This window comes from Heteronotia binoei, chromosome 1 (genome assembly GCF_032191835.1).
Source record: "Heteronotia binoei isolate CCM8104 ecotype False Entrance Well chromosome 1, APGP_CSIRO_Hbin_v1, whole genome shotgun sequence".
Taxonomy (NCBI): domain Eukaryota; kingdom Metazoa; phylum Chordata; class Lepidosauria; order Squamata; family Gekkonidae; genus Heteronotia; species Heteronotia binoei.
In genome coordinates this window covers 194,062,881-194,075,160 of record NC_083223.1, presented here as the reverse complement: position 1 = coordinate 194,075,160, position 12,280 = coordinate 194,062,881, and the positions used below count along the sequence as shown (strand labels likewise).

Sequence of the window (12,280 nt, the reverse complement as noted above, 5' to 3'; positions counted from 1 at the left end):
CCACACCCTCATATTTCAGTGTGCTCTCTCCACATCAACATTATCTTTAACTTAACTATTGTCCAGCTCAGCACTATTTATTTATTTTATTTTATTTATTTCATTTGATTTATATCCCGCCTTACCCCACCGAAGCGGGCTACTACAGATGGGTCACCTTGCCCACTGCAAACAGCAAGTACAGAGTCCACCCACCTCCCCCCTGGCTTCTCCTTACTAGCCCACCAGTTTGTTTGACCTTGTAGGCAGCGGAACAGTTTTTAAAAAATGTTTGAATAAGAGTAGGTTTTTATACCCTGCTTTCCTCTAAGGAGTCTCAAAGTGGCTTATAATTGTCTTCCCTTTTCTTCACCACAACAGGCACCTTGTGAGGCAAGGTGGGAGAGTTATGGGAGAAAAACAGGTTGCTTACCTGTAACTTATGATCTTCGAGTGGTCATCTGTGCAGTCACACACATGGGTTTTCCCGCTGAAACGAACCCGACCTCGGAGAATTCAAAGCTAGCCTTAAGCGTTATTTTTGGCGCGCGTTCCCTCCCGCTCTGGGGAACAGGCATCCACTGCGCATGCCTAGAGCGAGGGGAAGGCGCTCCACCCACCAGTTTCTTTCACGCCGCTGTATGATGTAGTAGAGTCTATAGAATGTAATAATTACAGAAACAGCAGCGGGGCTGGATGGGCGGGCGTGTGTGACTGCACAGATGACCACTCGAAGATCATAAGTTACAGGTAAGCAACCTGTTTATCTTCTTCGTGGTCTCTGCGCAGTCCCACACATGGGTGACTGATAAGCTAAACTGCACGGAGGTGGGTGCTGGTTCTGAAAGAGAAAATTTCAGAGATTATGTAAGAAATCAGTCAAGTGCGTCCACTTACCATGAGAAGTCAGGGTATGCTCAATTGAAGATGGAGCATAACACAGCTTGCCCGAAGGACGCATCTCGCCTTGCATGTACGTCTATGGCATAATGCGTGGCGAAGGTGGATGAGGAAGACCATACTGCAGCCGCACAAATGTCCTCAATGGGCACACCCCTTGCGAAGGCAGAAGACGTAGACAGAGCCCTGGTAGAGTGGGCCTTTAAACGTTCTGGCACTGGTTGTTTAGCTAACTGGTAGCACAGCGTTATAGCCTCAACCAGCCATCTAGAGAGTCTCTGGGTAGAGAGTCTTTGTCCCTTTTTATGAGTTCCATAGGACACAAACAACCTTGGGTCCTTGCGGAATGGAGCTGTTCTATCCAAGTAGAACGCAAGAGCTCGACGTACATCGAGATTGTGGAGGGATCTTTGTCCTGCATCAGTGGGAATCTGGAAGAAGGATGGCAAGGTTGTCGCCCTCTGCAGATGGAAAGGTGACACTACCTTAGGTAGAAATTTAGGATCCGGTCGCAGAACCACTCTGTCATGATGGAAGACAGTGTAGGGTGGATCCAATCTAAAGGCACATATGTCACTGGCTCTCTTCCCTGAAGTGACTGCCACTAGCAGCGCTGTTTTCCAAGATAGGAGTTGCAGTGGAATAGATGCCATTGGCTCAAAGGGAGGCTTCATCAACTGGCTGAGCGCTAGGGATAGGCTCCAGGTAGGATAGAGTTGCCGGATTGGTGGTTTGAGATGAAGGAGTCCCTTGAGGAAAGATTTTGTGACAGGGTACGAAAACACTGTACGGCCTTCAATGTTTTGGTGGAAGGCTGAGATGGCTGCCAGGTGAACCTTTAGGGATGAGTACGTAAGGCCGGACTCTGAAAGGGAAAGGGTATAAGAGAGTACCTGTGAGATCGAAGAGGAAGCAGGGTGGAAGTTGTGACGCGTGGCATATTGGGAAAATTGTTTCCATTTGGATGCGTAAGACTTCCTTGTGGACGGTTTCCTGGCGTTCAACAGAATATGGCGAACTTCGTCAGGAAAACCTAAAAACTGATCTTCCATGCCGTCAATTTGAGAAGGGAGGGATCGTGATGCAGAACTCTGCCCTTCTGTTGTGACAGGAGGTCCCGTGCTTGGGGGAAGCAGTGGTAAAGGTTGTTGGACAGAAGGAAGAGAGACGTGAACCATGCTTGGCGAGGCCACCATGGTGTGACTAGGATGCAGTTGGTGTGGTCCAATTGTAACTTCTGAATTGTTTTTGTTATCAGTGGAATGGGTGGAAAAACAAAATGAAGTGGGCCATTCCAACGTTGAAGGAATGCATCCCCTGCAGACAGGGGGGAAGGGGGTCCCCGCATGTAAAATATGTTGCATTGGGCATTGTCCGGAGAAGCAAAGACATCTATAATGGGGGCACCGAATTTGCTGAAGACAGGTAGAAGATAACTCTTCTTGATTGATCACTCGTGGTCGTTGATCATCATCCTGCTCAGCGTATCTGCTTGTGTATTCTGTATCCCTGGCAGGTGCACTGCTGTAAGGTGAATGCCGTGTGAGATGCTCCAGTGCCAAAGATCCAGGGCTCTCTTGCAGAGGCGAGTGGATGCGGTTCCGCCCTGTCGGTTGATATAGAACACGCTCGCCACATTGTCCGATGTTACTTGTATGTGATGGCCGTGCAGGGATGGCAGGAAGGACTTGAGTGCCCTGTGGACAGCGAGGAGTTCCAAGCAGTTGATGTGTAGAGACTTCTCGTTTGCTGTCCACTGCCCTTGCACTGTAAGAGAATCGAGATGGGCTCCCCACCCCCATCTCGAAGCGTCTGTGGTAACAATAGCCGATGGTGACTGCTGTAGGAAGGGCATCCCTTCTAGGAGATGGTCTTGAACTGTCCACCATTCCAGAGATGGCAGGATGTGGTTGGGGACTGTTAGCAACACTTGTTGAGACTGTCTTTGCGGGTGAAAGGTTCTGACGAACCAGAGTTGTAAAGGTCGCATGCGAAGTCGTGCATGTGGGAGGACCGCGGTTGTTGCTGCCATTAAGCCCAGCATGCGTTGAAAGGAAAAGGCTGTCTGCGTTGGATGAGATATGATGCTGTTGGCCAACGATTGTATATTTGCGACTCTGTCCATTGGTAGGTAGGCCTTGTGGTCTGTGGTAGAAAGACGTGCCCCTATGAACTGTATGTTCTGTGAGGGGGAAAGTTGGGATCTTTGGTGGTTGACCTGCAACCCCAGGGCTGATAAGAGGTGGAGAGTTGTCTGTATGTGTTCCTTGAGCTGTTCTTCCGAATGTCCCACCATGAGCCAGTCGTCTATGTAGGGGTATACAGCAATCCCTTGTTGACGAAGGAACGCTGCCACCACCGCCATGCATTTTGTAAAGACTCTTGGCGCTGTTGATAGGCCAAATGGAAGTGCTCGGAACTGGTAGTGGGCGTTCCCTATTGCGAATCTGAGGAATCTTCTGTGGCAATGATTGATGGTAAGATGGAAATATGCATCCTGGAGATCTATTAGTGCCATCCAGGCATTTTTTGGGATGAGTGGTAGTGTGGACTGTAGGGTGATCATGCGGAATTTTGTGTAGCGTATGTATTTGTTGAGCTTGCGCAGATCTAGTATAGGGCGTTGTCCCCCATCTCTCTTCGGTACCAGAAAGTACCGAGAATAAAAGCCTGTGTGATGGTATTGGGGTGGGATTGGCTCTATGGCCTGTTTGGCCAGAAGAGTTGCAATTTCATCCTGTAGAGCCTTGGAGGGGGGGGGGGGGGTGAAATGAGTGTTCTTTGGTAGTGAAGCGAACTCTATGAAGTAGCCCTTCTTTATGATCTGTAGCACCCAAGAGTCCGTTGTTATAGATTCCCACATCGGAAGGTAAGGAAGAAGTCTGGGGGCAGTGTGTTGTTGTTGTAGTGGTGTTAGAAAGGCGAAGTCAAAGAGACTGCTTGGTTGCAGCAGCAGTCTTTTTGGGAGGCTGCGGTCTTTGGCGATGTTGGAAAGGTTGGTTAGTAGGCGGTGCCTTGCGTTTCCAATAATCGGATTGTCTGGGAGAGCGGGGCCGTTTGTAGAATGGAATTCTCCAGGGCCTCTGTCTGTTGTTCTGAGGTTGCTGCTGGGTGACTCCAAGTCGTTTCGCTCTTTCCTGCTGTCATCCACAGTTGTCAAGATATCATCTGTGGTCGCATTGAAGAGTCCTTGCCCATCAAATGGGAGGTCCTCTATTTTAAATTTAATGTCTGGTTGCAGAGTGCATGAATGCAGCCAGGCATATCTGTGCAGAGCCACTGCCGTTGCCATTGATCTGGAAGAGCAACCGACAGAATGTCTCACAGTGTTGATCTGTTGCTTGCTCAGGCGATTGAGTTCACGTAACAGTTTGGTAGCTTGCTTCTGAGATGTTTCAGGAAGTGATGGAACTAAGGAACTGAGTTGGGAAGCAATGTTGTGAGAGTACGCAGCGAAGTAGGCTAAGTAATTATTTATTTTGGCTGACGCCGTGGAGATGGAGTAGAGCTTTCTTCCTAGGGTGTCAAGCTTTCTCCCTTCTCTTTCTGGCGGCACTGGGTGGTGCGTCTGCTTCGATTTCGATGATGAGTGCACAATCATCGAGTTGGGTGCCGGATGATTGAATAGGAACTTGGACTCCGGGGCATGGACCTTGTACAGAGCCTCAACACGCTTCGATGTAGGTGGAATAGAGGCTGGCTTATCCCAAGCCTCCTTAAGCGCTTCTAAATGGACGGGTAGCATTGGAAGTGATGAGCCTGCAGGTAGGTCAGCGTTGATCAGGTCGTGAACCACGTCAGTTATTTTAGGGAGGTCGGTGGTCAACTTGATGTTCAAGGCTGTGGCCATATCGGAGATGAGGTCAAGATAAGATTTAGCCCCTTTGGATGGGGAGATATCTGCAGGCTTTACTATCTCAGACGCCGGTGATGCAGGCTGAGATGCCGATCGGGACGAATCCGAGGTTTCAGGATCAAAGTCTTCATCTTGTACATCTTGTACATTCGGTGTTAAAGGTTCCGGTACCGATAGAGATTTAGTGATCGGTTGGTTAGGTAGTTGTTTAGAAGTCGAAGGTGTCGGGGAAGTTCGGTCCCGATGTCGAGGTGGTGCTCCCTCCTGCAGATGTTGAGGCGGTAGGGTCTCTTGGTACCGAGGCGACTCATGGTGTTAAGAACATAAGAACATAAGAGAAGCCATGTTGGATCAGGCCAAAGGCTCATCAAGTCCAACACTCTGTGTCACACAGTGGCAAAAAATTTTATATACACATACACTGTGGCTAATAGCCACTGATGGACCTGTGCTCCATATTTTTATCTAAACCCTTCTTGAAGGTGGCTATACTTGTGGCCGCCACCACCTCCTGTGGCAGTGAATTCCACATGTTAATCACCCTTTGGGTGAAGAAGTACTTCCTTTTATTCGTTTTAACCTGTCTGCTCAGCAATTTCATCGAATGCCCACGAGTTCTTGTATTGTGAGAAAGGGAGAAAAGTACTTCTTTCTCTACTTTCTCCATCCCATGCATTATCTTGTAAACCTCTATCATGTCACCCCTCAGTCGACGTTTCTCCAAGCTAAAGAGTCCCAAGCGTTTCAACCTTTCTTCATAGGGAAAGTGCTCCAGCCCTTTAATCATTCTAGTTGCCCTTTTCTGGACTTTCTCCAATGCTATAATATCCTTTTTGAGGTGCGGCGACCAGAACTGCACACAGTACTCCAAATGAGACCGCACCATCGATTTATACAGGGGCATTATGATACTGGCTGATTTGTTTTCAATTCCCTTCCTAATAATTCCCAGCATGGCGTTGGCCTTTTTTATCGCAAACGCACACTGTCTTGACATTTTCAGTGAGTTATCTACCATGACCCCAAGATCTCTCTCTTGGTCAGTCTCTGCCAGTTCACACCCCATCAACTTGTATTTGTAGCTGGGATTCTTGGCCCCAATGTGCATTACTTTGCACTTGGCCACATTGAACCGCATCTGCCACGTTGACGCCCACTCACCCAGCCTCAACAGATCCCTTTGGAGTTCCTCACAATCCTCTCTGGTTCTCACCACCCCGAACAATTTAGTGTCATCGGCAAACTTGGCCACTTCACTGCTCACTCCCAACTCTAAATCATTTATGAACAAGTTAAAGAGCATGGGACCCAGTACCGAGCCCTGCGGCACCCCACTGCTTACCGTCCTCCACTGCGAAGACTGCCCGTTTATACTCACTCTCTGCTTCCTATTACTTAGCCAGTTTTTGATCCACAAGAGGACCTGTCCTTTTACTCCATGACTCTCAAGCTTTCTAAGGAGCCTTTGATGAGGAACTTTATCAAAAGCTTTCTGGAAGTCAAGGTAAACAACATCTATCGGGTCTCCTTTGTCCACATGTTTGTTCACCCCCTCAAAGAAATGTAACAGGTTAGTGAGGCAATATCTTCCCTTGCAGAACCCATGCTGAGTCTTCCTCAATAACCCGTGTTCATCAATGTGCCTACTCATTCTGTCCTTGATAATGCTTTCTACCAACTTTCCCGGTATTGAAGTCAGACTGACTGGCCTGTAATTTCCTGGATCTCCTCTGGAACCTTTTTTAAAGATGGGGGTGACATTTGCTACCTTCCAGTCCTCAGGAACGGAGGCAGATTTCAATGAAAGATTACAGATTTTTGTTAGAAGATCCACAAGTTCAACTTTGAGTTCTTTCAGAACTCTCGGATGTATGCCATCTGGACCCGGTGACTTATTAATTTTTAATTTGTCTATCAGTTGTAGGACCTCCTCTTTTGTCACCTCAATCTGACTCAGGTCTTTCAATACCCCTTCCAAAATTAGTGGTTCTGGGGCGGGCAAAAAGTTCTCATCTTCCACAGTGAAGACGGAGGCAAAAAATTCATTTAGCTTCTCAGCCATTTCCCTATCCTCCTTCAGTAATCCTTTTACCCCATGGTCATCCAAGGGCCCCACTGCCTCCCTGGCTGGTTTCCTACTTCTAATATATTTGAAGAAAGTTTTATTGTTGGTCTTTATGTTTTTTGCAATATGCTCCTCATAGTCCCTTTTTGCCTGCCTGATCACAGTCTTGCATTTGATTTGCCACAGCCTGTGTTCCCTTTTACTAATCTCACCTGGACTGGTTTTCCACCGCTTAAAGGAGTCCTTCTTACCTTTTACAGCTTCCATTACTTTGTTTGTTAACCATGCAGGCCTTTTCTTATGCCTGTTTGTGCCTTTCCTAACTTGTGGTATGTGTTGTGTTCCATAGTACTGGTCTTGGTATCATGTGTCTTGGTACCGATCTGAACGGTGCCGACAATATCGATATCGGTAGGAGTCGATGGAGGGAGATCTGGATGGTGTGTAGCGTTGGTAGGAGTACCGCGATCTGCTATAATAGCGGCGACGTTCGTCCCTACTGAGAGGACGTTCGTGGAGTCGTGTATCTCTATCCCGGCTAAGGGACCTCTCATGGTACCGATGTCTTGGCATGCCTCGGCATCTAGGAGACACAATCCGTCTATCCCTAGAGGGAGATCGTTCGTGACGTCTGTAGGGTGCATGGTCTCGACGCCGAGGAGAGTCGAACTGTAGAGGGGATACCATAGCATCCCTATAAGCACGAGGGACAGTCACGTCGTGGAAGGAGTCAGGATCGAGCTGGTGCTGCATCAGCTGTGTCGATGGCTGAGTCGGTTCGTTGGCTAAAAGATGTTCCGGCAGGGATTCGTGGACCGACGGTGGTGATCGAGACTGGATCCGAATGACCTCCGTTTCGATGGCATCTGTCGGAGTCAGAGTCTGCATCGGGTTGGGTGGTTTCGGAGCCGTGATCACTCTCAGAGAAGAAACCGCCATGGAGGCCCTTGCATCCGAAGCTCTCTGGTCCGGTGGAGTCGGTTTCTCTTTGCCCGCCGATTCCAAGTGTTTTTTCTTGGAGACGTGGTGCTTTTTCAGGTGTTTTCCGGGCTTAAGCTTCCTGGGAGTCAAAGCCACTGAAGCTACCGGGGCTGCACCGTCCCTTTGAGGAGTGAGGGAGGGCGGAGATCTCTGAGATTCAGAGGTTTGAGACATAGCCGGTCGCAACGAAGTTTCTAGCAAGTGGCTTTTCAGTCTCACGGTGCGATTTTTTCTCGCCTGTTTGCCGAATTGGGCACAATGAACACAGGTATCCGTTCTGTGAGCTTCGTCCAGGCAAAGTAGGCACAATGAGTGGCCGTATGACGAAGGGATCTTAGTCCCGCAATGGGTACACTTTTTAAAAGTGATTTTAACTTCTTTTCCTTCCATACGCCCGGGGGGGGGGGAGGAAAAGGAGAGGGACGACAGAGGGTAAAAATATCTTCTTTTTTTTTATACTATACCAGGTGAAGTAGAAGAGATGATCGAGAAGAAGAAACGGAGAAAGTTCTGTGACGGTAAGAAGGAAAAACGAGTGAGGTAGGCTAGTGATGAGAGGAGACGCAGCGAGGAAGGACTATCCCGGGCGGCGGTCGGAAAGAAACTGGTGGGTGGAGCGCCTTCCCCTCACTCTAGGCATGCGCAGTGGATGCCAGCTCCCCAGAGCGGGAGGGAACGCGCGCCAAAAATAACGCTTAAGGCTAGCTTTGAATTCTCCGAGGTCGGGTTCGTTCTAGCGGGAAAACCCATGTGTGGGACTGCACAGAGACCACGAAGAAGATCTGTGACTTGCCCAAGGTCACCCAGCAGGTTTCATGTGGAGAACTGAAGAATCAAAGCCGGTTCTCCAGATTAGAGTGTGTCACTCTTAACTACCACACCATGCTTTGCAAGGCCAGGGAAAAGAGCAAGATGTAAGGTCAGCTGTATTCAAAGTGCCAACGAATAAATCAGTGTTAGGTGGTTACAAATAGAAAGTTCCTAAGTGGTTATAAAACTATGCAGTTCGGCCTGAGTCAAAACATTAAATGTTCAATTGAAGAGTCACAGTATTTCTAAAGAGGAGTACCAAAATCACATTCAGAGAAAATGCCTTTGATTATAGTAAATCAACTGTCCTTTTATATGGTTTGTAAGTGAGCACTCTAATGGAGAATGATATCAAGTTGGGATCCATCTTTCTATACGTTGCCATTAGTATGTTTGCAGTCAATGATCTTTCATATTTTTTTCAGTATCTGTGCTAATTGTAACCAGTTATAGTGGAAACTGAAGGGAGAAAGCTGGTACATAAAAGGGATGTGGTATAGGGGCTGTGGCTCAGTAGAATAACATCTGCTTTGCACTTAGAAGGTCCTAGGTTGAATCCCTGACATCTTTAGTTTAAAAAGTAGTATGTGATGTGATGTGAAAGACCTCTCCCTGAGATCTTGGAGAACTGCTGCTGCCAGTCAGAGTCCTGACCTTGACACATCATTTGTCCAGACTCTGCATAAGGCAGCATGTGTTTAATTTTTATTTATTTAGATATTTATACCCCGCTTTTTTCTGGGGAATTACATCCTCATTCTTCCTTCCTGTATTTTATCCCAACAACCACAATGTGACGTAGGTTAGGCTGAGGGAGTGTTTGACTGGCCCAACATCACACAGGAAGCTTCATGGCTCAGTGAGTATTTGAATCTTAGTTTCCCAGATAATACTGCAACACTAACTACTATACCACAACAGTGTGCAATTCCAGTCCCTTAACTATGATTAAGCTATTGGGCAGTTTATATCTGAATCAGTACGTCAACTACTTTTAAACTTTCATTAAATAAACTACCTAGGTATACAACTTTTTTTAACACAGAAATCACTGCTGAATACTGTATTTAACATTTTATTTTAGATTTTTTTCTATCACAACCACCCATCCTATTCTGTGTTCATCTGTACTTCATGGCACATTTTGTCAGAAACTTTTATCTCCCTCTCTCTCACACACACACACACGTGTGTATGTGTGTATAAATTACACTACCATACTATTGGGTTTATAAATAATTTGAATAGCTACTATTTTATGCAGGTTTATTCCGATATAACATAGAATATGTTCAATGGGACGCAGTCCTAAATAAATGAATGTAGAACAGCAGTCATATTAATCTAAAAACCTAAACTGTGAAGAATTATGAAAAATAAAGTTAGTGTAATGTTTCCAGAACTGCACAGGAAGTTACAGCTCATTCAAGAACATATAAATTATATTCTCCTCTAGAACTGAACACAATGTCCCTGCAAATCAAACTAGACAGAACTGTAGTTTGGTTTAATTTACTTTCATCTCAATGCTGCTTTTAAAGTAACACTAATTTGGCATACTAATCTGGAGTAAAGGAAGTATTAATAGTATCAAGCAACTACTGCAGTTAAAAAAGTCAAATAATTCTCAAAATCAAATTTCTACCAGCTGTTATAAAGAATAGGATTATAAAGAAAAGCACTTTTAACAATAGCAATAAAGATATCAGAAGTTAAATCCATTTTAAAATCAGATTCTCAACAAGAAAAAATTCTAGAAGGGCAGGCATTAGTCTGTGGCAGTGCAAAACCCCCATGCAAAATATAGAACTTTAACAAGCTTGTTGTAACGTTGACATGCTGGTTGTAACATAAGCTTCCATAGGCTTGCCCCCAGAAGCTTATGCTTCAATAAATATTACAGACAAGTAGAAGCAGAATGAAATACACAAAATTCTAAGTAGTCAAAGCACCTTCCTTAAGCTTTTCAACCACAACAGAACAAACTATCATCATCATCATTTATTGATGCTCACAGACCAACTGATCAAAAGCATACAGAGAACAAAGCAAGACTAACTTACTAGCTAAAATGGAGGTATTTTTCTGCTTCTGGCAACCCATGCAGCACAACATCCAACTACTGTGGAAATGACAGCTTACAGAATACTGGTAAACTACCATTATCTTGATGAAAAGTCTTCCCAATGAGTTTGTAAATCCATATCGCAATTTCATCTATGTATTCTTGAAAATTATTTTGAGAAGATTTCTATTTCATTCCACTTGATACCTAAACAGCAACAAATTCTGCAAATGCTGTCTGAGTTCTTGTTGCAGTCTTTTCCCAAATATGATCAATTATTCATTCTACTTTATGCATAAAGCTAATTCTGCTCCATCTAATGGACTGACTGCATTAACTCTTCACCATATATGGCATCAAAGCAGAATTATCTTGCTTTTAATGCATATTTCTATAATGCAGGTAAGAAACATACTTCTGGCGCAATGCACTTCTTTCAGACAATCAAATGGTTTTGAGTGTTAATACAGATTACTTCTAACTAAATCTGAACCTTTAAAATATATCAAAATTTAAACCATTTACGATTTGAAAGTTTGGAGCTGTCTTACCAGATTCTTGTGAATTTAACACTTCTAAGGCATGCATCATGGCACTTGCAAAAACATTGGCATCTTCTTTGCTGCCAAAGTTCAGACCATACACTTGTCTAGCATCTCGCCACTGATGGAAAGTCTGTGTTGCTTGATTGTACTTCAGTCCTTTCGGAATGGCACAATTTATTACCACCTAAACAAATAATGAAAGTACTGTTATTGACTAATTGTCTGCCTAATTACTTCTGTGTCCGTATATTTAACCATCTTATACCTCCCTCCTGTTTCTATAGCACAGATGTGGGACAGAAAATTTGCCATGGAAAAACTTCCTAATTCTAAAGATTACCTAGTAAAATTAACAGTGAATGGATGCCACTGCCCAATAACAATACTTGGCAATTTCAAAGTTGTAATAAACATTTTCTGTAGGATGTATCCTAGGAACTGTGTGAGAGACCAGATGTATGTCTACTGATTTCTAAACTGAGGGCAGGGGGATACAATCACAAATATACCTGATCCCCTCGTCTGATGAAGTGTGCTTAAGGGAGCACATGAAAGCTTATATTCTGAATAAAAATTGGTTGGTCTTAAAGGTGCAACTTGACTCCTGCTTTGTTCTACTGCTTCAGTTTTACCCGCAATTGAGTGATCGGCCTGGGGGGGGGGCCTTTAGATAGCCAGAACGCAGCGCTAGAGCCGGTTCTGGCATTGAAATTGACATGGGGTGGGGAAGAGTCCAAAGGGAGGGAGAAGGAGGAGGTGCAACGGGGGGGGGGGAGGTATGGAGCTGCGGTGGGGGGGAAGCACGGGGGTGCTTGGGAGGGCACTAGGCAGCCAGTCTGCCTAGGACACATGGGGCGTTGGGCCACTCCTGCATATAATATACAGTTCTCTGGGTATGTTGAGTGTCTCAACAGTTTTTAGTGCCCTTGATTTTGTTTTTAAGTTTAAACAATATAAGGGGGGTACATTACAATGCTTTTACATTTCTTAAAAGCATTATTTCAACAACATAATTTCCACATAAATGTTTGAATTCGTTTCAGTATAGCATTTAAACCACAATTCAATTAATTTTTGTA

The 12,280-nt window shown here is 45.2% G+C and overlaps 1 protein-coding gene across 3 annotated transcripts in view; it reads right to left on the bottom strand.

The window, feature by feature from the left end:
- The window catches only part of ENAH (ENAH actin regulator), a 204,082-nt gene that overhangs the window by 88,442 nt on the left and 103,360 nt on the right, over nt 1–12,280 (bottom strand). For all 3 annotated transcript variants that reach the window (XM_060245830.1, XM_060245840.1, XM_060245850.1), the window contains exon 3: nt 11,208–11,385. In XM_060245830.1, the coding sequence (XP_060101813.1) occupies nt 11,208–11,385 (178 nt within the window). The remainder of the gene's footprint in view (nt 1–11,207; nt 11,386–12,280) is intronic.